Source organism: Ctenocephalides felis, unplaced genomic scaffold (genome assembly GCF_003426905.1).
Source record: "Ctenocephalides felis isolate EL2017-DRISC unplaced genomic scaffold, ASM342690v1 CF-g0.4_SCAFFOLD_01886, whole genome shotgun sequence".
Taxonomy (NCBI): Eukaryota; Metazoa; Arthropoda; class Insecta; order Siphonaptera; family Pulicidae; genus Ctenocephalides; species Ctenocephalides felis.
Genome location: NW_020538040.1, coordinates 123,564,559 through 123,591,313, shown reverse-complemented (window position 1 = coordinate 123,591,313; position 26,755 = coordinate 123,564,559). Strand labels below are relative to the sequence as shown.

General features: G+C 30.6%; 1 protein-coding gene across 1 annotated transcript; it reads left to right on the top strand.

The window, feature by feature from the left end:
* Positions 1–10,913: 10,913 nt before the first annotated feature.
* On the top strand, positions 10,914–20,548 carry LOC113377678. The gene is made up of 3 exons (XM_026618073.1): positions 10,914–12,161; positions 17,486–17,567; positions 20,038–20,548. Exons 1-3 carry the CDS (start codon positions 10,948–10,950, stop codon positions 20,182–20,184), a joined length of 1,443 nt encoding a protein of 480 aa, XP_026473858.1. The 5' UTR covers positions 10,914–10,947; the 3' UTR covers positions 20,185–20,548.
* Positions 20,549–26,755: the final 6,207 nt, after the last annotated feature.

The following is a 26,755-nucleotide window of genomic DNA, read 5'->3' as shown; positions in this document are numbered from 1 at the left end:
TTTACATTGATATGAAGAAATGCAATCCGAATGAAGTAAACAAGTATAATATAATAAAAATAAAATATAATAATATAAAAAAAGATATAAAAAATATGATCTACAAAGCAAAAAGACAGTACTATCTAGAAGAAACACAAAAATGTGAAAATGATCCTCGGAAAATCTGGGAGCTAATAAACAAATCATTAAGGGGGGGAAATAATAAAAATGAATATAAAGACAGTATTAAAAAAATTAAACATCAAGATAAAAACATATTTCTTACGGAAAAGGAAAACATTGCGGAGTATCTCAATAAGCATTTTGCTGAAATAGGAACAAAACTACAAGAAAAACTAGATCAATGCAACTACATATCATCAATATCTAGACCTGAAAACAAAAAACAAAATTTTGAACTAACAAATGAAAAAGAAATAATAACTAGCTGTAAGTGGAATTCTGTCTTAAGGCAATTAAGGCATCGTGCCTCAAGGCAAATTGCTGGAACTTCCCGTACCAAAAATTATTATTTTTTTAAAAACGATTAACATTTTTGAAAAAAATTTACTTCGAAAAAATAAGATTTTTGACAAACAATTAGACAAAAATTACTTTTTTTTGAAAAAGAAAAAATTTTTTTTAATTTTTTTTTTTTAATTTTTTTTTTTGGAAAAAAATGTTTTCTTTATTTTGACATATTTTGAAAGATCTAAACTTTTTTTCAAAGCAATCGTACTGCTTTAACTGCATAAAGACGAAATATCAAACCGCGTAAGCGCCGCGTCGACGTCTAACGCGTAAACATTGGTACGGAACCCATAGGAATGTAAGCCAAAATTATACTTATTGTTAAAATCTCTATAAAATATCTCATAATTTGATGTGCATATGTCTAATGATCATTTTTGACCGCCAAATGGCATTTTTTTTTTCTTTTTTCATTAGATCTCCGAGACCGCTGGACCTGCCTTTATGAAAATTTGATCGGTTCTTCACCTTATCAATACAAGTAAAATGTTTTTTGAATTATTAAAATCGGACGCTCCGTTCTCTTAAAAACTGAGTTACCGTTTTCGGCACTTTTTGCCCCGTATCTTTGGAACGGCTAGACCTGACTTCGCCAAAAACTAATCAGCACGTCTCCTTATCAATACGAATCGAATGTTTTTTGAATTATTCAAATCGGTTGATCCGTGTTCCCGAAATCGTCGACGAAAATTTGTATCCGCACATACATACACACACGTACATACATACATACATACATACATACATACATACACACACACACACACACACACACACATACATCCATTTTTTCTAAGGTATGCCAAAATATTCAGAAACCTCTGAAACGTAAAGATATATAAAAATTTTCATTTTCGATTTTTTTGCAATTACTATAACTTACCCTACGGGAAGTTAAAAATTGTGGAAAACCTGAAAAACAACGCTGCACCTGGAGAAGATAAAATAACAGCAAGAATTATAAAAAAAATAATTTATCAAATAGCTCCTCTACTCACTTTTTTAATCAATAACTGCATAAAAAGGGGTATTTTTCCTTCGTGCCTCAAAACAGCCACAATAAAACCAATTTTTAAAACAGGAAACAAAACAGATCCAAATAATTACAGACCAATTACAATAACTAATACATTCTCCAAAATATATGAAAAAATAATTAAAGAAAGACTACTAAATTTACTCATTCAAAAAATAGATAAACATCAATATGGTTTCCTCCCTTCATCAAATACTCAAGGTGCCCTAATAGATTTGACCAATGCCATCAGTCAGCACCTTGAGGAAAATATGCATACAGCTGCAATTTTTATTGACTTACAAAAAGCTTTTGACACTGTGGATCATGGCATATTGCTCAATAAATTAATAGATTTGGGTGTAGTAGGTTTGTATTACAGCATAATTAAAGATTTTCTCGTGGAAAGGGTGGTAAGGACGAAGGTGGGAAATTTTACAAGTGGGGGTCGTAGCATAACTTGTGGAGTCCCACAAGGTTCTGTTTTAGGTCCTTTATTATATCTGCTATATACCAACAACCTAAAAGATGTAAAATTAAAGGGCAGATACATACTATATGCAGACGATACTGCCATAGTATATGCAGATAAGGACAAAAAAAGGCTTGAAGATACAATAAACACGGACATGAAAACATACACTGACTGGCTAACTAAAAATAAACTAAGAATTAACATCAATAAAACAAAATACATTTATTTCAAACATAAAAAAAATACTGAGAACACTAATCTAAATATTAAAGTAAATAATAGAGAAATAGAAGAAGTGGAAAGCATAAAATACTTAGGACTGATAATAAATGAAAAACTGACATGGACAGAACATATAAACAAAATAAAAAGAAAAATTGGAACATTAACAGGGGCATTGAAAAGGATCCACTCTTTCGGCAAAAAAAATAAAATACTAATTCTTAAAACACAAATACTACCTATAATTTTATATGGAATAACAACATGGAGCCAAACAACTAAAGCTAACTTAAATGACATACAGACAATAATGAATAAAGCCACCAAAATAGCATACAATTTTCCACATCTGACACCCACCAAATACTTACAGAGAGAAACAAATAATCTTTCACTAAATAACATAATTAAAATAGAGAAATGCAAACTAATACACAAAATGAAATTTAACCGAATTAAAACAAGCACAACAATAGACATAAATCAAGATATACATGAACACTATACTAGACAACACAACAATTTTCACATTGAACACAATAGAAAGAAGAATTTCAGAGAAAATGTCATATGGAGTGCCAGCAAAACATATAACGAATTGCCAAACAATATTAAGATGACCAAAGATGACGATAAATTTAAAAGAAAAATAAAAAAACACTATAAGGAAATTGAAGACCAAGAAGACTGAAGAGTGATATATAAAGATATTTTTAGTTATATATAGATATTATATTAATGAAATAGATTATTATAGTCAAATGAAATGTATATATTATATGAAAACTGTTTTCATAATCTCTCATACCAGGCAACTCTGCCTGACTGAGATATGAAAATAATGTATATATATATAAATAAATTTAATTAAAAAAAAAAAAAAAAAAAAAAAAAAAAATCTGAATTATTTTCGATATACAAAGAAACATTTTTTGAAATACTTTTCTTTCCCAAAAGTAATTGTTTTGTCAACATAAACAGCAAGTTTTTTTAATCATTCCAATCGGATGCTTAGTTCTCTCAAAAACTGCCATCTTTGTACATTTAGCTCTGCATCTTCGAAATGGATGGACATGCCTTTGCCAAAACCTAATCACTATTTCTCCCAATCATTACAAATTGAATGTTTTTTGGATCATTCATATGGGATACCCCGTTCTCTTAAAAACTCGATTTCTATTTTTGGCACTCTTTACTCCGTATCTCCGTTACGGCTGGACCTGCCTTTGCCAAATACTAATCAGAATATCTCCTTATCAATAGGAACTGAATGTTGAATGAACCATTCAAATCGGTTTATCCGTGCGCTCGAAAACGTGAACGAAAAAATGCGGACACAAAACACACACAAACACACATCCATTTCTTCTTATGGCAAAATGTTCAAAAACCTCTGAAACGTGAAGAAATGCAAAAATTTTCATTTTCGGCCCATTCCCATAACTTACCCTACGCATACATGTAATATAAGAACATTACGATTTGGAGAAATGGTGTTGCTTCATCTTTGACACAATTTCTTCAAAATTTCAAGTCTGCTAAATATGCGAGATATGCAACCCTGGAAGCGTTTTTAAAATTTTCAGCAAGAATATTTTTTTGAGAAACCATAGAGATTTCAGCTTCATTTTTAAGAGTCCATACTCAATTTAAAATATTTCCGCGTGAGAGCTACCTTACTTCTGTATAATAAAGAAGGTAAGTCTCAGCTTCACCACGCAAAATATTTAGTTTGTTTTAATGCAAAAACTTTACATTTTTTGCTAATGCAGATTTTCTTTTCGGTAGTAGGTTTTACTGAAGCTGATTTAGTGCTTTGGAAATATATACCTTTTACCCCCAAAAATTCCACTTTTACCCCATTTGGGGTAATTTACCCCGGTTCCCCGACCACTGATTTAAACGGTTTAATATAATTTTATGATAGAACTTAGAGACTTAAAATATTAAAATCTTTAAACATTAAAAAATATTCACAAACAGTAATAAAAAATATTGCCAAAAATGCGTTGTTCTTTTTTTAGAGTGAATTTGGCATGGCATTTGGCATCATAAAAAAACAAAATATTGTGACATTCATAATTTGGAAAATTATTATATTTATTCAATTTTCAAATAACTTATTTATTTATTTTTTTTTTGTTACTATTTAATTTTGTTAATCAAGACTTTAATGTCTTATTTACAAAATTGATATGAGCAAAAAAAATACAAAAAAAAAACAAAAAATGCAATACATTGAATATAAAATGAAAAATGTTAAAATAAAAATTAAATTAAAACAGTAATACAAAAATAATAACATAAATGAACGATGACGTGATGATGTATGTTGCGTACTACGTCAGGACGCGTGCAGACATTGGGCTAGGTGTTTGGTAGATCGGAAGGCCATTTCTTGCTCAATCTTCTTATCGGTCTGTGAATCGCTTGAATTGTAGGATTTGTATGCTGGATTAATTTATTGTTGAAAGATGAACTTCTAATCTTGATCATTTCGTTGACTGTTGAGATTTTCAAATCCTTATGTAGGCAAAAATTCGAAATATACCAAGGCGCATTAGTAAGGATACGCAGAATTTTATTCTGGCACCTTTGAATGATGTTTATGTTAGATTTGCATGAGCAACCCCATAGTTCGATTCCATAAGTCCAAATGGGCACTATGATAGTTTTGTACAAAAGTACCTTGTTATCGAGAGAGATTTCAGATTTTCTTCCAAAAAGCCAGTAAAAATCTTTTATTTTCAGTTGGATTTGTGTCTTTTTATATACAATGTGCGTTCTCCATGTCAATTTCGAATCAATGTGCATGCCTAAATATTTAACAGAATTGCATAGTGGAATTATTGAATTGTTCATGATGATAGGTGGACTGTTGTGATGTTTTAGAGAAACAATTATGTGCTGAGATTTTTTGATATTGATTTTGATATTCCAATCTAAAAACCATTTTTCGAGACTAGATAAATAATTTTGTAACTGACAAGTTGCTGTTCTAAAATCGGAATTGCATGAAATAATTGCTATGTCATCGGCGTAAGTGCATATGGTTAGAAGATCATCTGTGGGCATATCGTTTGTGAAAAGAAGATAAAGTACAGGGCTTAGCACACTGCCCTGTGGTACCTCGCATTCTATATTTCTGATGCTCGAAGTCACATCTTTAATTTTGATTCTAAGTTTTCTATTAAGCAAATATGGGCTTAAGATATTGAAGTAGTTTGGAAAAGTTGTTTTGATTTTATATAGGAGTCCTGAGTGCGAAACCTTATCGAAAACCTGGCTGACATCTAAGAATACGGCTACGCTGTGTTCCTTTCTATTCATAGCTTCAAGAATACGAGACACCGTTCTGTTGCATTGTTGAATTGTAGAGTGATTTTTTCTGAAGCCAAACTGGTGGTGAGGAATCCAAATATCATTCGGATGATCTTCTGATAATTTCTGCAACAAAAGTCTCTCTAAAATTTTCGATAATATCGATAAAAGACTGATAGGACGGTATGAACTAGCAGTGTGATGGTTTTTGTTTGGTTTAGCGATCATAATAATTTATGCAGTCTTCCACGCTGTGGGCCAATAATTATATTGAAGAATGGCGTTGAAAATATTCGTTATATATAAAATACCTTTTGTAGGCAATTCTTTTAACATTTTTGGAGTAATCTTGTCCATACCCGGCGAAGATCTATTTTTCATCCTTTTAATTTTACATAAGACATCATTTGGTGAAAAATGTCCTAACGGTATAGAATGAATGGGTTGTTTTACGAAATTGTTAATTAAATTATTTTGGGAAATATTTCGAGCGCTAAAAATGCTACTTAGATGATCAGCAAATGCCTCCGCTTTTTCTTCGTTGCTTTTTGCCCAAATGAAACCGTTTTGGTTAGTTATTTTCAGAGGAGGGTTTTGTAGTAGGGGTTTACTTTTGTTCTTGATTGGTTTCCATATGGAATTATCGTACCTATTTAGTTGCAATAAATACGACCTGAATGTACAATTCTTCCATTCTTTCATTTTTTTCCTCAGCGTGTTATTGAGATGATTAAGGGATGTCTTATCCGTAGGTAGATGAGAATGTTGCCAGGTACGTCTTGCTCTTCGTTTCTGTGCAATTAGCTTCTTAATCTCTTGTGGAATTATTAGATTATCATTTCTTGGAATAATATTCGGGGTTATCTGCTTGGTTGTTTCACGTACAATCTCAGAAAAATATTCTATTTTATTCTCTATATCAATTGCGCTTGTAGGCCTAGATTTTGGAAATAATTTTGAATCAAGTATGGATTTAAATTGAGTCCAGTTAGAAAGTTTGTTGTGTAGAATATGATTATTGATAACTGGAGTAGGAAATGTGCTAAACGTCACAAGTATTGGAGAATGATCTGAAGAGAGATCGTAACTAGATTCATTATTAAGATTTGAATGATCGATACCTTTTACAATAAAAAAATCTAAAAGGTCTGGAACTTTAGTAGGGTCAGAAGGCCAAAATGTTGGACTGCAAGTTGAAATAAAGGAGAGGTTATTTTGCCCGATGGCTGCATGAAATATCTTACCTTTGGCTGTAGTCAGTCTAGAACCCCAGGCAATATGTTTACAATTAAAGTCACCACCAATGATAAATTTATTACCTAATTGAGAGAAAAATGAAGAAAACTGAGCACAAGAAATTTTGAATCTTGGTGGACAATAAACTAGGAATTTTATGATTTTGGTCTGTAAATTTTATTAGAAACATTCCTGTGTAAGTACGTACTAGTGAAATATTTCTCTACAGGAAAATTAATAATCCTTTTTTAAAGATGTCAAATACGGATATCGATCAGATGGATTTTGAATGCTCCTCAATCAAAACGAAAACGGTCTAACAAGTGTAAGAGGTCTAATACAGATATTGTTGAGCAAGATTCTTTACAGCAGAATAATGACCAATTTCTCAAAACGATTTTAATCAAGATAAAGCAAGGATTCAGAATGGATTGAAGTTAGAAACAAAAAATTCAAAAAAAAAGGTAAATGAAGAAGTAACATGCAAGATAATCTTTAAATTCAAATTACTGGCTGAACCCAACTCCCACCAGCAATATATATGAAGTTTTAGCTAATCATAACACCGCAGACTCAAGTGATAAATGCAGTCCAGTTAACAGTCCGCCGCCAATTTTTATACAGAAGGTACGTAATATCAAACCGTTAGCTCAACTTTTAGAATGCAAAGCAAAAAATCTTTATCATATAAAAGTTATAGACGGAACTAAAGTTAGAGTTTATCTTGATAATGCTAAACTTTACAATGAAATTCTTAAAATTTTAAAGAAAGAGGTATTCAAATGCATTCTTTCCAGGAGAAATGTCAAAGAACGTTCAAAATAGTGGTTAAAAACCTACATTTCAGCACGGACACAGTTATGCTCAAAGATGAAACCCAACAGTTAGGTCACGGAGTTGCTCGTATTGACAACATAAAAAGCAGAATCTCAAAGTTCCCTGTGATGTTTTTAATTGAGCTTGAACAACAACCTAATAATAAACAATTTTATAAAATTGATTTTTTATATGAAACTAAATTGGAAATAAAGGCAAATAGGTTCTCTAGAGTAATTGTTCAATGCACTCGCTGCCAATGGTATGGTCATACGAAAAATTATTGCCACCGCACTCCCAGTCTGGGGGTGCGCCCCAGATGCGTTAAATGCACTCAAAATCACTTGATAGAAAAATGCAAGTGGGCAAATAAGGTCGACCAAGTGAAATGTGTTCTTTGTGATGAAAATCACCCTGCTAACTATAAAGGCTGTCACATCTATAAAGAAAACATTGAAAAAAAAAAACTCATTACGTCAGAAAACAACTAATATTCAAAATTTGAATCCAAATGCTACTTTAAGACCAGATGTAACTTACTCGAATATTACTAGAAACAACACAACCTTACCTACTGACACAACGAACTCAATAAACAATAGTAACTTTGAAAACAATACTAACAACAAATTAAGTCTTTAGGACTTAACAGAACTTAAAAATATGATTAAAACATTGACAGAACAAATGAGCATAATTTAGTAACATTTAGCATAATTTAGTAATTTAATAACAATAATTTTAACTAACAAAAAATAATTATGTCTATGCAACTAAACTAACAAAATTTGCATATGGAACTCGAACGGCTTGAGCAATCATGTTCATGAACTCAAGCATTTTTTAACTATCAACGACGTAGACATTATGCTAATTTCCGAGACGCATTTTACCGAGACAAATCACAACATTCGTTTTTCAAATTATCACACATATACCACAAATCACCCGGACGACAGACCTCACGGTGGCACTGCTATTATCATCAAGTCTAACATCAAACATTACGAGACAGAACTTTTTTATACTGACTATATACAATCGACAAAAGTTTCAATTTACACTAATTACAACAGGTAAAATATCTACTTATGAAAAAATTAAGAAAAATTTGGCAAATAACTAGATCGCCGGTAGATAAAAGAAAATTTAACAGTGCTTGCAGAGTCCTGAAAAATTTAATAATTAATTAAAAAAATTATTCTTTTGAAATTTACTTACATAATCTTTCTGCAAGTAGTGAAACAAATTATTCTCTTTGGAAAGCAATAAAAAAATTAAAAAAAAAACAATTGTACCAATTCCTCCATTAAAAAAACAGACGGATCATGGGCAAGAAGTCCAGAAGAAAAAATTGATGCCTTCGCCGAACACCTGCGCTTCACATTTCAGCCATTTTCAGGTAAATGTAACTACAATGATGAACAATTCATTTATGATTTTCTTCGGGACCCGCCGTCGCTAGTAACTCATAATATTAATCTTTTTGCTGTGGTTGAAGTAAGTCAAGAAATTGCAAAAGTCTAGAAAATGTTAAAAGAACTTCCAAGAAAAGCTATTAGAATGCTCACAATAATATAGGGGAAAGTCCCGTAACGCCGGACGGCTTTTAAAGCCGGACACTCTATTTAACCCTTATATTATTTAGGCGAGTATAAATCTTTTTATTCAAAAATACAAGTGAAAATAGCGCGGGGGGCACACAGGTGCAGAATCACGCGCCAAGACTCACCTGTGACGCACACGGCCACGGCGGGAGCAACCCTTTTGTTGTTTTAGGCGCAAAAACACGGCGTCACCTAAATATCAATGGAAGTAATTCTAGTGTGTTTATGCATTTATCTTTTAGTGGCATTCAAAAATAAAAGTAGTACTTAATTGTTAATTAAAATACCGTAAAATGGTAGAATATTATTAGATATTTTAAACAATTTTAGCAGGTACCATCAAATGAACAAAATTGTCTGTCCCTTAGCACCGGACACTAAGTCGTCCCTTAGCGCCGGAAGTAAACATATTGATATTTCTTGTGAGAATGGACGTAATTTATTCGAATTATTTAATTTTTTTCTGTATGAGTGCTAACGGTCACTACATACCCCCATTTTTCGTATTTTCTAATCAAATAATGAAAATCTTATGATGAATGCTCCAGCTGAGAGCATCGGTGTGACCCAGCCAAAAGGGTGGATAATTAGTGATTTTTTTGGAATATTTAGGAATATTCGTCAAACACAAATGTGCAGATATTCCAGGGTGTAGAGGTGCCTACATATGGGTTATTTTGAAAGGTCCGGTACTAGGTGCCACTTCGTAAAATCACATTTTTTGTTACCAAAGTTTGAGTATTAATTATGGTTTAGCAAATATTGCGTTTTTGTTAATTTAGTTTGATTTCTAACTTTGTTACATGACATAAGTCATAATTTAATAAACATTTCGTAAAATATTTTTTGATTTATTAATAAATAACCTTAGGTGTCCGGCACTCGGGGACTTCCCCCTACAATTCTATACTGAGAATGAAAACTTTTCCACAGTCTTGGGAAAGAGCAAAAATAATCCTTATAGTCAAACCAGAGGCTCCTCATCTATTATCTTCTTACAGGCTTATTAGTTTATTGTCTTGCATATCCAAAATATTTGAAAAGCTAATCCTTCAACGGATTAAAATAACCCTACAAGAACAAAATTATATTCCGAATTATCAATTTGGGTTTCGAGATTCAACAATTGAGCAAATTCATTGAATAATAGGTAAACATAAATAATATTGCACTACATAAAAAAGTACTGTTCTGCGGCTTTTTTTGATCTCAAGCAGGCATTTGAAAAGGTCTGGCATAATGTATAAAGTTAAGAGATGTTTACCAGATACTATATTTCCATTAATAAAATCATATTTACAAAATAGAAATTTTTTCGTCAACATCGCCGATACGGATTCAAATATTACAGAAATAAATTCTGAAGTGTCTCAAGGGAAAAAATTATGTTCGTAAAAACGAGTAATAAACATTATAAATTAAAGTTTTGAAAACGAACATGTGGCGCAAAATGATTTGTAACAGGCAGGAAATTCCAATCATGCTGAACTTTGAATTTACAAATTCTAAGAATTTATAAAAATGTACTTCTAGCTCTGCGCAGGTCTTTAAGAATTTGTAAAAGCTTAAAATAGAATACCGCGTCATATTGATACGTTGTATAATACCATGGCGATTTGCCCAATTCTGCTGCATGTAGTTTGTATACACAATTGTAGTATTATTAGGATCTTAGTGGTTAGTTTCGCACGCGCGCGGCTCTCGGTCAGTGGGCTTGTGATTTTTTTTTTTAAAGTGAAAAAATGTCACCCAAATGTCCGGTTGCCACTTTGGGCGAATGTGCGATAACAGAGCTCGCGGAAGGTCTAATGCGCGCGTTGGCTTCCGCCAATGACGAATTAGAAGCTACATTGTGTTTGATCGATTTGTGTTCATATTTCGAGAAATGCAATGCCACCACGGATGTGTATCAGGACCTTTTACAAGCAATACTATGTACCGATTACTTAAATCCCTCCTGTCGTTTTTTGTCGATGCAATTGCTGCTAAAAGAAACTGTCACCTTTTTGGCAACAGGAATGTTTCCCGTCTCGTATTACGAACGCATTCTTCAAGTAATTTCTGTTCAAGGTGCCGGTCTTAAAACACTCAACATGAAGGGTGTATGGGTTAAAGAAGAAAATATGTACTATTTATTCGATATTGTGAGAAAACTGAAGAACTTAAATCGCTTAACCATACCCTATATAGCAAATGATGAATTACTTCATCATATAGGGGAAAGTTGCGCAAACTTGAAATTTTTAGATATATCAGGAGAAACTGATATCACAGAAATCGGTATACAATCGCTTTATACGGGAATAACGAGAGAAACATTGACTGTGGTCGACATTGGCATTCTAGGAGAAGAGAACATTTGCCACACTGACATAGCTGAATTGATATATAATCTGCCTAATCTGATTAATTTAGTCACATATTCTTTCGTCGGTAAAGCGATCTACCACATTTACACACGAAAATCGAAACATTTTCGATCAAAATTGAACTATATACATGACACAGAAACAGATCTTCGTACAATGAATGCGATTTTGGAAATCTGCCCAGATATCGATTGCCTCTACCTGGACAACCCAGGGCAGGGAGTTGTGTCAAAAATTGATCAACTGAAATTAACAAAACTGAAGCTTCACAATTTTCGTTGCATGGATCTTCATTTATTACTTCAAAGTTGCGGGGAAACATTGGTACATTTATCTGTGATTCAAGGTCGAGGAACAATAGATTTTAGTAAATTGGCTGACCATTGCCCTAGCTTGACTGGTTTAGAAGTATATATGATGGACAGTTTGGTGAAATCAGAAGAAATCAAATTTCTTAATTTGCAAAATTTAGAAATTTTGCATAGTAAAGTTTCAAATTCAATTCTCTCTTATCTGATGACACACGCGCCAAAGCTTAAGCGATTATCAGTTGGAGATGTCAATTTCACAGATGATGATATTTTCAGGTGATTATTTAAACTTTGAAAACATAATTAGAGATGTCATTGTGACAGTTCTTTTATATATATCACAAACTATATTCTTCAACCTATATTAGATTATAATAATTGTTAAAAAATTGTGAACAATTCGCGTGCGTTCACGAAAGTTTTTTGTGGATATTTCACGTCCATTGTGAAACATATTAAGCATTGAAAAAGTTTGACAAATCTCGTCTTGGCACTATTATAATTTGTTATATGCTTAGTATCAAAAATATTATTCGAACTAATTGTAGCATTTGCATAAGTCTAATAAAACTTGATATATATACCATACCGTAGGTTGTACATTTTTCTCTCTATCTAAAAAAACCCCATATGTGGTGTACATATTTCGGCTTGTTTTTGAATCTTGCTTAGTTTTACCCAACACAAAAAATTTCAATCTGAAAATAATATTTTTGTTTGTGTTGACAAGAAATAGTATCGCAGTGTTATTGTGATTATTATTATTATTTTCAGTTAACTAGAAACTTTCCAATTTACATTGAACTGAATATGACATAAGATTATATATCGAAACGTATGGAAATAATGAAAATTTTATATATTTTTACAATTTTTAATTGATATATTGCCCTGAAGATTTAATCTCACATATTTCAACATCAAAATTATTAAAATATTTTAACTATACCTATTTGATATAGGGCAGGATAGTGGACAAATGTCTTATTTTGAATATTTGTAAATTTTATAATTTTATATAAACCAAACCAACTACATAACAACAAATAAAACATATCAAACAAACTAACGAGCTAGGCTTAATAAAATTTTTCAGCTGATTTATTATTGTAGAAATATATCTTTTTTGCTATTTTTGTAAAATATGACACCTGGCTCATTTTTAATTTATAAGCGGTGCAAAATGGTAAAGCCATTAGCATAAAGTTCTATTTTTTAACTTCTCGTAGGGTAAGTTATTGTAATCCTCCAAAAAACGAAATTAAAAGTTTTTGCATATCTTTACGTTTCTGAACATTTTGAATACCTTAGAAAAAAAAGATGTCTGCGTGTGTGGATACAATTTTTCGTCGACAATTTTTGTCATAGGCAGGTCCAGGCGTTTCGGAGATACAAAGCTAAAAGTGCAAAAAATTGCAGTTTTTGCGAGAACTAAGCATTCGATTTGATTGATTCAAAAAACTTTCTGCTTTTGTTGATAACGTTGACGATTGCTTTTGGAGAAACAATTTTTTTTATTACATTTTTTTTTGAATTTTCAAACAAAAAATGCAAAGGCAAGTATAGAGATTTCAGAGTTTGATTATAAAAAGTGAAAAAAATGCAGCCAAAAATGATCATTAGACATATGCATATCAAATTATCAGATATTTTATAGAAATTTTAATAATAGGTAGGCATAAATTTTGTTTACATTTCTATGAGCTCCGTACCAATGTTTACCCATTATTCTCTAAAACAGTCACGCAGCACAATTGCTTCAAAAAAAAAGTATAAAACTAGTGGGGTGTGTGGCATCCTGCCTTAAGGCAAATTGCTGGTCTAATATTTATAAAAATTATATAAATTGAATAGCAAAGTTGAAATTATTTGTTTAAAGTATATTAGAACTTTAGTCAAAATTAAAAATAAAATCTGATTTATTTTCGATATACAAAAAAAATTGATAAAAAAAAATATTTTGAAACAATTTTTTTTTCCAAAGTCAATTATTTTGTTAGAACAAGCAGAAAGTTCTTTGAATTATTTAAATCGGACGCTTAGTTCTCTCAAAAACTGCCATTTTTTTAACATTTAGCTTTGTATCTTTGAAATGGCTGGGCCTACCTTTGCCAAAATCTAATAACCACTTTGCCCAATCATTACTAATTGAATGTTTTTTAGATCATTCAAATCGAATACTCCGTTCTCTTAAAAACTCGATTTCTACCTCTATTCTAGCTCATCTCCCTTTCAATAGGAATCGAATGTTTTTTGAACTATTCAAATCGGTTGATCCGTGCGCCCGAAAACGTGACTGGAAATGTAAAAATTTTCAATTTCGATTTTTGGACGATTACAATAACTTACCCTACGGGAAGTTAAAAAATTCGAAATACAAAAATAAATTTTCAAATTTTTCCAAAAATTTTAAAATTCTCAAAAATCTATTTTTTTTTAAGTTTTCAAAAAATTTTAAAGGTTGTTTTAAAAAATTTAATTTTCCGTACGGAAAGTTCTAGCAATTTGCCTTTGTTTATTTTATGATATCAACATCGCCCGATTTGAGACGATGGCTAGTTGCACATCTTATATGCCAACGATTTCCAACCTTTGGCGCCCAAGAGGGGGCCCGAAGCTGTTTCAAAAATATTATATTTAAATGCTAGGTAAGTGTCAAAAACAAATCAGCAAGATACGTGCAAGTAATCCACAATTTTTGCTGCAATTTTGTCAGGACAAATCTACTACTTTATTATTGTGAAGCACGTTGGCTTTCACGTAATAAAGTACTTCAAAGAGTGTTTGAGCTCAAAAAAATGATATATTTCTTGCTGATAACAAAAGAGATGAAGCGGCCTTGTTTTAGAACACGATGCAAAATTTGCGTATTTAGTTGGTATTTTTCAACGACTAAGCGATTTAAATAAACCAATGCAAGGATCTCAAATTCATGCTTTTGTTCAGAAAGACATGATTACGGCTTTTATATGAAAAAGTTAGAATTGTGGAAGCTACTATCAAAACTGATAACTTTAACTTGTTTCCCACTTTTCAAATTACTTGTGTTTCTGATGAAATAGAAGTAAGTAAAGATCTTATTATCAATCACATGACTAGTCTACGGAAGCAATTTTCGCATTACTTTAAACATCTAGATATGTCCAAATACGAAAGAATTAGAAATCCATTTGTCATTGAGAAACATGATGATTTTGGTCATTCAACAGCAGAGCAGTAAATGATAATTGATTTATCTAGTGATAGCACATCAGGTAGCTTTGATGTCAAATTTCCACTTGGGGTTATAGATCACAATATAATTCCAAGAGGAAATCGTCCTTCGTGGACGTAGCTGCAACATTCAATCATATGTTAACTATTAGACGTAAGAGCTAATATCAAAAATATCCCACACTTAAGAGAATAGTTAATTGATGGATTGCTTCTCATGAAATACATAAGTAGTTATGAGTCCTTAACAAACAAACAGATTATTGGTTACGAGTAAAGGACGATTTTTCTACTTCGACAAATAATGCTTTACAAATTTTATTACCATTTGTGACATCTTACTTATGTGTAACAGGTTTTTCTGGAGAGGCAGTATTAAAAACAAAGTGCCGATCTCGCTTAGTGATAGAAAAGCGACTGAGAACAGCGATTTTTGCAATGGTGCCGCGGTTTAAGAAAATTTGTGCTAATTTAAATTTTCATTAAATTTGAAATTATTTTTTCTTATAATAAACAGTTACGTTTGTACGTATATTTTTTATAATACTGCGTATCATTTGGCATAATTTCAGTATATTTCAAGTATATTTAAAATAAATTGTTAGAAAAATTAGGGGAGGCGCAATATTTTTTTCTTTCGAAAGGGGGACGCAAGAAAGGAAAGGTTGGAAACTACTGTCTTATGCCCTATACTTTAACACGGTATTGCTGAAAAATAACACATTTCCTTGATTTTGAGATAATAGTGCGCTACGCTCTACCCTAAGAAAGCAGCCATTTCGTTAAATTAGACAATTAAATATATATTAACAACTAGTGGGACGCATGGCATCGTGCCTTAAGGCAAATTGTTTAAAAGATTAACATTTTGAAAAAAAAAATACTGTGAAAAAATTAGATTTTTGGAAACTATAATTTTTAACAAAAATTTACTTTTTTTTGAAAAAAAAAAGAATTTTTGAAGAAAAATTTATTTTGATATATTTTGGAAATTCAGAACATTTTTTCTAAGCAATCGTACTGTTTTAGCATAGATATCGAAGCGCGTAAGCGCCGCGTCGCCGTCTAACGGATAAATATTGGTACGGAAATGTAAACAAAATTTATGCTTATTGTTAAAATCTCTATAAAATATCTGATAATTTGATGTGCATATGTCTAATAATCATTTTTGACCGCCAAATGGCATTTTTTTTACTTTTTTTTACTAGATCTCCGAAACCGCTAGAATTACCTTCATGAAAATTTGATCAGTTCTTCATCGTGTTAATACAAGTAAAATGATTTTTAAATTATTCACATCGGACGCTCCGTCCTCTTAAAACTGAGTTTCCGTTTTTAGCACTTTTTGCCCCATATCTTCGGAACGGCTAGACCTGCCTTCGCCAAAAACTAATCAGCACGTCTTCTTACCAATACGAATCGAATGTTTTTTGAATTATTCAAATTGCTTCATCCGTGTTCCAGAAATCGTCGACGAAAATTTGTATCCGAACCCACACACATGCACGCGCACACACACACATACATCCATTTTATCATTCACCATGAGTTCATATCAAGAAAAACATACTGGTAATAATGAATTTAAAACATTGCTTATACTAATTGACAATTATACAGAGAGAAAAATAACTGAAGAAGCAGTTATAAACTGCATAAGCTAGTATATTGTTACGTTGCACTGATTCGAAATACGTTGTACACAATTTAATACTTTCTCTCATTGCCAATATATTTGGTATAATTCTGCCCAGAACTTCCGTAGAGCGTTCTCTCAAATATTGTTTAAACCATTGAGCATGCGAAACCAAAATTGTTTTCGGTGAATCTTCAAATGTTATTATGAGCTATTTGCATTTGCGTCAGCAATATTGCTGGTATTTTCACCAGCAATTTTCATTGAACCGTTGTAGGTTTTTGCAGCTCTCGTAAAATCTTGTTGAGCTTTGTTTCTAGTTCTGTTATACATTATATATTCTCGGTTGATACTTTTAAAGAAGCTTCAGCAGTCATTTATTGTAAATTAGTAGAAGGTCCAGCAGTTTTTAGTTGTTATTCAGCGCCTAGCGCCTAGCGCCTGATATTCTTTTTTCGATGTTATTGGTTTTGCGACATTAAATCATCAAATAAATTACTCTTACTACGTGTTCTAAAAATTAGAATTAACTGATTCGTCAAACGGTGAATATAACCCATTACCAATAAGAAATGTCCACTTGCTCACTAAATGCGTTTTAAGTGTTAGACATTTAACGCATTCCTTTGCAAGTCAAATTATAAGTATAACTACAATAAAACTTTTAAAATTAAAATATGTTTAATAAAATTATGATTTATGATTTTATATTTATGTATATTTTAATATCTATGCTTACTAATTTTAGGATATTCAATAACAACGAATTTCCTTACTTAGAAGATTTGTGGTTTCTGAATGCATCATATCTATCAACAGCCAGTGCCGAGGTGAGTTCTATGAAAATTTTATTTTGTTTATAATTAAAGAAGTATAGTTTTTTTTATTTATTTTGACTTCTGATTTACATAGTATAGTTATAAAATTAAAATTAAATCGCTTAAAATATTTTTAATTATTTGATAGTAATTGTCATAAAAATATATGTTATGATAAATCCTATCAAAATAGATTGATATTAATAAAATAGACGCAACTAGTAGAAACTACCTTTTCCAATAGCTAAATACTTTCTAAAGCTGAATAAGTTATGTTTTAACCAAAAGTTATGAATCAATTATCGAAAGATGATAATATTGAATTGTGAAATAGCAATATGTTAATTAACTTTTAATTTTGAAATAAAATGTAAGTTTTTTTCCGTTTAATGTTTCCAAGCACTATTCGTTTTTGTCGAGTACTTCTTTTGCAGTTGGGCTCTGATCCAAATTCGTTTGGATCCAAACATTAACTATTTTTGTTGATCACATGTACAGAAGTGATGTATTTGAATAAAAGATTTTTTTCTAAATGATTCCAAATCTGTGAGAAATTATCATTAGGTGTAAGTGGCATTTTGCCTTAAGTTGCATGAACTTTCCGATATGCGTTATTTACACATTGACTTAATCAAGCAAAATTAAGATTTAGCAATTTGAATAAATTTATTTCGAAAATAAAATTTTTGCTTTCACTAATTACCAATTCCAATTGATATATCACAAATACATTTATAATATCTGTAATTATATAAGTTATAATTACAAGGCGCACATATGAGATTGTATGCCCTGAAAGCGCCTATTATTCCAAATTTTAATATTCGTATAATTCAACCAATTTTCATAGGACTCTTTAGTGCATGAACATTTATTATTTATCGCCATTTCATTAAAGACGTCGAAATATTGTTTTTAAGATATAAAATTATTTCGTGAAATATTAAGTATCTGATATAGGAAAATACTGGCACGATTACCGATATCATGTACGGAGTTTATGATTTTATTAACTTCTCGTGGGGTATAAGCTTACCGTTGGGTAAGTTAAAGCAATCGCAAAAAAATCTAATTTAATTTTTTGTATTAATTTCGGATCCGAAGATTTCTAAACATTTTGGCATACTTAAGAAAAAATGGATGTGTGTGTGCGGATACAAATTTTTGTCAACCGATTTGAATAATTCTAGAAACATTCGATTCGTATCAATGGCAGGTAACATTTTTATTACAACTAAAGAAATTTTTAGTCTGCTCGTTAGTTCGGTGACACAAGTATAAAGATTCTATTTAGATAATTATTAATTAATTTCTGTGAACTCAGAATTTTATGTATGTTTGTTTTTTGTGTTCATTTTTCTAGATACTATTTGATTTTGTATTGAATCATTTTTTGAAGAAAAAATCAAATGATATTGTATATGAAATTACACGCGAATATCTCCTATAAATATTTGATGTTTAACACTTTCGGGACGGCACCGATTTCAAAACAATCTACCGGCTGTAAACTTGATTTCATTGTGTATGTTATGCAATTTGTTTGATAAAAATTTGTGGTCATTAAAGGACATACCTTTTTAATATCAATTTATTTTTGATCATTTTATAAAGAATGGTGACGTTCAAAACAATTTCCAAAATGCATAGCTGGTTGATTTTGACATGTTTTACAGTAAAATATTGTTCGCCGCCTTCCTTCTGGTGCTTTTCTGTCAGAACAGACAATACAATCCCTTTTTCTTTTAGAATTTAGAATATGCCACTGATTAGTCAGTATATTTGGTCATTTTTTTGCTGCCATAATGGTTTATTTTTTTTATTATATTGTCTAATAATTCATTTATAAAATATAATGTAAAATAATCTATTGGATGTCTTATATTGCTTGGTATTTGTAGTCGGGGTGTTTGTTGATGTATGTCAAACTCGATTATTGAAGGAAAATCGGCACATTCGCTAATGTCTTGCCGCTATTCATTTATTTTGTCGAACTTCTTCTTTTTGTTGGTTGGATAATATCATCATCACATTCATCAATATCATCGGTGCGAATAGTAATTTCGTAAAATTGGTCTGTATGAATGTCTATTTGAAACTATCTTCACTACTGCTTAATTCACAAAATTTACTAGTCGTTTTGCCATATTTAAAAGTCGTTTTGCCATTTTTAAAAGCGCTCGGTCGTTTTAAATATTAAAAAAAAGAACATATAGCAAAGAAAAGGGCTAAAAATACTACTAAAAAAAATAAAATTATTTTCAAGATACAATACTGTTTATCACTGCTATATGTAATTTATTCAACTTTTCGATGCAAACTGAGTCATTGTTTATAAAATAGCCTGTGCCTCACAGAGTATGTTTGTCCACTGAGGTGGACAGCTGTCCCCAAAGTGTTAAACCTCTAAACTTGTAAATGTAGTTTAATATTATTATAATTGATAAATATGTATTGATGTTGTTATTTTAAATTTGTTCAGATAATGATGGACAGATGCCCCGTCCTTACCGTGCTCGGTCAACTGAGCGGATGGAATGTCACCTATGAAGACTTGGAGCTCATGAGGACAATGATAAGTAGCGCCAACACGAAATTGGCACTGCTACCCACTGGTATACTTCCGTGATTCCATCCAAATTTAGATTGTATAATTATTACAGACTTGTATTACTTCACAATTAGAACACACACACACACACACACACACACACACATATATATATATATATATATATATATATATATATATATAAATACTTGTTAGAAAATTTAGCCATTTAGCCAACAATTGAATCCACAGGCGCGCTTGTTTAAGGTTTTATATATTTGTTAATTATACTGTGTGACAAAAATAGCACTTTTGTTTTTTTACTGAAACTATACTAAATCTACTGAGAACGCTGATTTCAAATGTACTTTCGTTTTTCCTGTCGCTGTTTTTAGTATGGCTCCGCCTTTAAGGGGGTATTCTACTGTAGAGTCATGAATTTCGCCCGGTTTTTGAAGCGCTGTATAAAGGAAACAAATAATATTTTTATTATCGATTTTTTTTCATTTGTTTATTGATATTTTATTATTATATAAAAAAATTATTAAAAAAAAATAATTAAAATTCACAAAGTTATGAGCCGTCAAAGTGGGGGTTCCCAAAAAAAGAGGGTGTCCTGGCGTACATGATTCCAACCCTCCTGGTGATTTGAAACATAAAAAATAGATGGATTCTTAATTATAATAGATGTCGCTATCGTATGAACCTTGGATAAGCTGAAAAAAAAATTTTTGTTCGAATGGCGGCAGTTTGAAAAAAAAATTAGTTTTTTTCATGTTTTTTTAACAATTCCAAATTTTTTAAAAATACTAAATGAAAAGTTATAGTTTTGGGCAAGGTCCATACGATAAAGCGATGTCTAGAGAAGATCCTCTCCAAATTTGAAGTAAATCGGTTCATTAGAACTCGAGATATCCTTACCGCCAGCTCGAAAAAAGTAGTTCCGAGAAAAACGCGTTCAAAGTTTTGAGACAAGTCGGACCCGAACCGAGGCCACGTCACTAGAACGGCTATAACTCAGGAAATAATAATAATTTTGAAAAATCCTTTCAATGACATATTTTTGAATAACTAAACTTTGAAAATATGAAAAAAAAATTTTTTCGATTTTTTCAAAATTCTACAGTAGAATACCCCCTTAAGATTTTGTATCCATGATCCAGATAGTTTTTGATAATCTGTGGTCAAAATGTTTTTGACAAATACCGAGAACCTATATCAAACTGCGTAAAGGCAGCGTATTTCAACTACTTTAAATTGAATTGCGCAACTTAACACATGGGATATGCATGGGTTTTGCATACTATGTGCCAAAATTGCGTAATGTGTTTACTTTAATGTCTAGAAAGAAAAATATATGCCATAATTTTAATTCCCCTATAATTTGGACAACACTCAGAATCGCCACGACGACTGTTTCTTTTGCGTGATAAATATCAATGGAATAAATTCAGGCAATAGAAGCAAATGGTCATACCCCATGACCCCAATGGTTTTGGGGTCTACGACAATCAGCTACACGACCTCTATACATGATGATAAAGATGATCAACTTTCGTAAATTCAATGAATAAAGTCGAGAAATAAACAGAGAGTCAGGCGAGAGAATCTACCATCAGGACTTTGAGAAAGGAATATCAAGAGAGGTGGACTTCCACATGATGGCTAACAAATGTTGAAGTCTGCGACGAAATCAGTCAGACCTTGTCCACACTCGAAAATTACATAAAAAGACCTTTGAAGACATAAAATAAAATATGTGTTATTTTTCATTTTAATTTGAGGTAAAACTAGCACATTGGTATATCCCAAAAACTAAAGCTGTTAGCAAAGTTTTGTTACATTTTTGGAATCAGCGTCTTCAATTTACTAAAAAACTATTATAAATGTTTTACTGTCACGTAATTATTAGGTCGTTTATCAGATTTGCATTAATTTAAATAAAATAAATATGTTTTAAACGAGTTTGTACTATATTTAATAGTCCCACATCAGTTTTTTAACTATCAGTAAATACTGTTCCTTCTTATTTATTGGTAATTTGTTGTCATTTTTTTGGATAATGTTTACATTAATTTCGAAAAAAGTAACAATCAGAAGTTGAATATGTATTGGAAAAATTGTCGCTACTTTTATAAAAAAAATCTTCTAATATTTATGATATAGTATTTTATTCTTATCTTTTTTTTTTCAAATACATGTTAATTCAAATAAATGTTCAAATAAATTCAAATACATGCTAAAAACACAATTTAGAAATTTTAAGTGATTTTATTGAAATGGGTAAATTTCATTTTTATTCAGTCTGGATAAATTTTTTGATAAATTTTTGGGGCGGCCTTTGATTTTTAATATACTTTATTTATTTAATAAAGTTGATGTTACGAACTGATAAAAAAATATAACAATATGTATGAGAACTAATTATTTTTAGTAGACTGTGACTTTCATTATTCACAAGAATATTTATGTGCAAATTAGTTCAATCAAATATTGAACTTACTTTTTTCATTTTGTTGTATTGAGCATAACATGTATATAGAATCTTGTAACTTGTCTTGATAATTTTTGTACCGCTAGAAAAATAAAAAACATCTTTTTTATGTTATTATATATAATTAATATATGATGAATTATAATTATTATATGCCAATGTATATATTGTGATAATTATAAATATGTTGTATATATAATAATGAATGTTTGATTCAATATAAACTTTCTTTGTTAGGAACCATAAATTTGTTAAGTAAAACTAGAGCGCAGTGTAATAATATTTGTGATATTTTTGGATTTGAAATAGTTGGTTAGCGTTGACGTCTCGGATTTAGTTGCAGTAAGTTATATTGGACTTTATGACAATCTTTACAAAATGTTTTTCTTAAATATCTGCTGATATTATTTGATCTGTGCTTTTTGAATTTAAAAAATTGAAATAAAAAACTTTTTATGTTTATAATTTACAGCAATCAAACTATTACATGTTCTATAAGCTGTATTAAGCACTGCTTATTACTAAGAACGACAGTGTTAGTAGGCAATCCAGTGATTGTTCTTACTCTATTTGAGATATAGTTTATTTTTAAACTGAACGCTATTAGAAGACAACTTCACAGTCGCCATTCTAATTGGGATATTTCAGCAATGCCGGACAAGGGCTATTTTCACTTGGACATATTGCTCTCTGTATTTCCAAGTAAAAAAATTGTCACTATTGCTTGACAGCAGGCTTTAAGCCGGTATCTCTGATTCAAGTCCAGTCGATATAATAAAAAATATTTGCCTTCAACAAAAAGTAATCGTTTCTTCAGGCTGTCAACAAAAGCAAATTATTTGAACCAAGTATTCCGTTTTCATTAAAACTGTAATTTTTAGCACTTTTTGCTCCGTTTCTTCCAAACGGGTAAACCTGTTTTTGCCAAAAACTAACCAGCGCGTTTCACTATTTTTTGCAGGGCCGGTTCTACCTTGATTGAATGCATGCAAAAAATACTGGCGCACGTCTTAGGGGGCGCCAAAACGAGATTTGGATATAAAATTTATAATATAGTTCTTTCAATATCATTCAAGAAATATATTCTTTCCTTGCATCTTTTACTAATCTATAAATAATATTTTTAAAATTTCATTAAAAATTTCACTTTAAAACAACAAATGGGAAAGATAAATACATACAATTCGTCCCTTAAAATATCAATTAGGAGAAGTTTACGATGCAATTTCGTATTGCAAACATTGTATTTGCAGCACTCTTTGCTTCGTATCTCCGTAACGGCTAGACCTGCCTTTGCCAAAATCTAATCAGCACATCTCCCTATCAATAGGAGTCGAATGTTTTTTAAACTATTCAAATCGGTTGATCCGTGCGCTCCAAAACGTGGACGAAAAATTATGTCCATACATACACACACATATCAATTTTTTCAAAGGTATGCCAAAATGTTCAGAAACCTTCAAAACGTGAATAAATGTAAAAATTTTCAATTTCGATTTTTGGATGATTACAATAATTTACCCTACGGGAAGTTAATAAAGATGTAAATTCAGTTTAAACTAGTTGGTATTGGTATTTAGCCTTGAAGCAAGTTACATGAACTTCCCGATATGTGTAAATAATCGACTTAATCAATAAAATATAAATTAATTTATGAATAATTAAAAGTATTCCGAGTGGATTTATTATACACAATTGAAAACGAACGAACACGTTAACACGTAGTATTTTCTAAAAGCAAATTTTCAAAAATCAACAATTTTTACAATTGATCCAGTTTCCATAGGACTTTAATGGTTTAGTATGTTCATTAAGATCAAGTACTCTATCGTTATACCAAGTAAATCGTCTAATTTTAATGTTGGCTAACGTCAAAAAAACTACTCATTTTCTCAAACTTTGATGAATTTTTAAAATTCAACTACTTGTCGTAAGGCCGTAATATCACAGTAAGTTCTATAAGACCATGATATATATCGATAAAAAAAATCCATAAAAATCGGCTTAATTTTTTTTTTTCAACAGTTATTTACAAGAAAATGGCTCGGTAGATTTTCACCTAAAACTAATCAGTATCATTACCAACTAATATCTTTTGAATAGTTTTTAATTTTTTAAAATCGATTCGGTAGTTTGAGCTTAAATGTGGACGAAAAGTTTAACACTTTTTTTCAAATTACAAAGCAACGGCTCGGCAAATCGTCTCACAAAACTGACAAATTATAGTCCTCATGAAGATACATCAAATGTCTTTTAAATTTCTGAAATAAGTTCTGGCGTTTCTGAGCAAACGTCGATGAAAGGTCTAATTTTGACAAATGCCAAAAAACCGATACCAATTTTTGCAAACTTTGGCGAATTTTTAAAGCTAAACAAGTTGTCGTAAAGCGGTAATATTTTAGTATGATCTAGAAGACTAAGGTATCTACTGACAAAAAAATAATAAGGAAAATCGTCGAAAATTTTTTTTTTAACACTTTATTACAAGAAAACGGCACGGCCGTTCTGCCCAACCAATATCTTTCGAACGGTTTTTGAATTCAAAATCGATTGAGAATTGCGATTTAAAACGTGGACGAAATTTTTTTCACTTTTCTGCGATTTACAAAGAAACGGCTTGGCTGATCGACGCGCAAAATTGATAAACCCTAATCCTCAACGAGGTATATCGAATGGCTTTTAAATTTTTGAATTCGGTCTAGCCGTTATTGAGAAAACGTCGATTTACGGCAAAAAATCTGTTCACATACACATACACACACACATACACATACATACTTTTTCCAAATTTGGTTTCATTCGATTCAGAATAGCTTGAAACGTCGAGAAAACATAAAATTAGCGAATCGAATTTTTCCATGAAAACATAAACTTCTCCAACGGGAAGTTAAAAAACCATTTTGTAAGAAAAAAATTATTATAATAGTTATTCCGACTCTACTGATGAATAATTTTGACGAAATATCAGATTTGTATTACATGCAGTGTTATCTTTGTAAAAATTATATCAACAACATTTATCTTTTGCATTGGTTGAACATTGCAACTATTATTTAGTAAAATTCCTTCAAAATTAAAAATGAGATATTATATCTGGTAAAAAGGAACAAATGACCAATTTAAAAAAAAGAATAATAAACATATTTCTACAATTATAAATTAGTTCTTTGTTAAATATGTGGTATTTGCTGTGATGTAATTGGTATGGTTTTCACAATATAACTGCTCACTGTCAAATTGAACCTTCGTGCTCCGCCCTATCATATATATATATATATATATATATATATATATATATATATATATATATATATATATATATATATATATATACTAGATGACACGACAGACGTTGTCCTGTACCCACATCTACATTTTTTTCACATCCTATATTAATATTTACCGTTCAGTTAAAAATAATTATTATTGTTTTTCGAATTACTATTTACACAAATATGAGTGATGTTTAATGTAGAACTGCTTGAAATAAAATTATGATTCTCAATTCCCACAGTGAACACTTTAATTATTCTTTTAACAAATATTAAAATATGTTTAATAAAATTGTATATTAAAAATTATACCCTGCAATAGAACAAATTTATTTCTAATAGTTCAATTTATTTTAATGCCAAGGGTTATCCAATATTTTTAGTCATACCAGTAGATGTGGATGCATAAATGAATGATTTTTTGTTTGAATGAATTGATTCACGACTAAAACATTGATTTTCCAAATGTATCACACAAAAAATCATCGTCTGCTTTTGTGATTTATAGTATAATTTTTACGTATTGAAAATTGAAGTCTTTTGAAAGGTATAACATATTTAGAAAGAATTAACATATAGCATTCGCGGTATAGGTACAATATCACCTTGAATTTTTCTACCCAAAATAATTGCTTCAATAATGTTGCGTATAATTTTTATAATTTTGAACCATATTTTAACTGGCTTTTAGTAATTTTAATATCTAAATTACATTTTTCTCGCTAATAATTCAATATACATTTTATTTAAGTTCATATTTGAAATGAATTAATTTGTCAAATCTACATGTGCTCTATTCAACCTACGATCAACAAAATTATTGCAGTAAATAGAGAGGAAAAAAGCGTGTGGCTTGCAAATTTTTTTACTATGCTCCAATTTG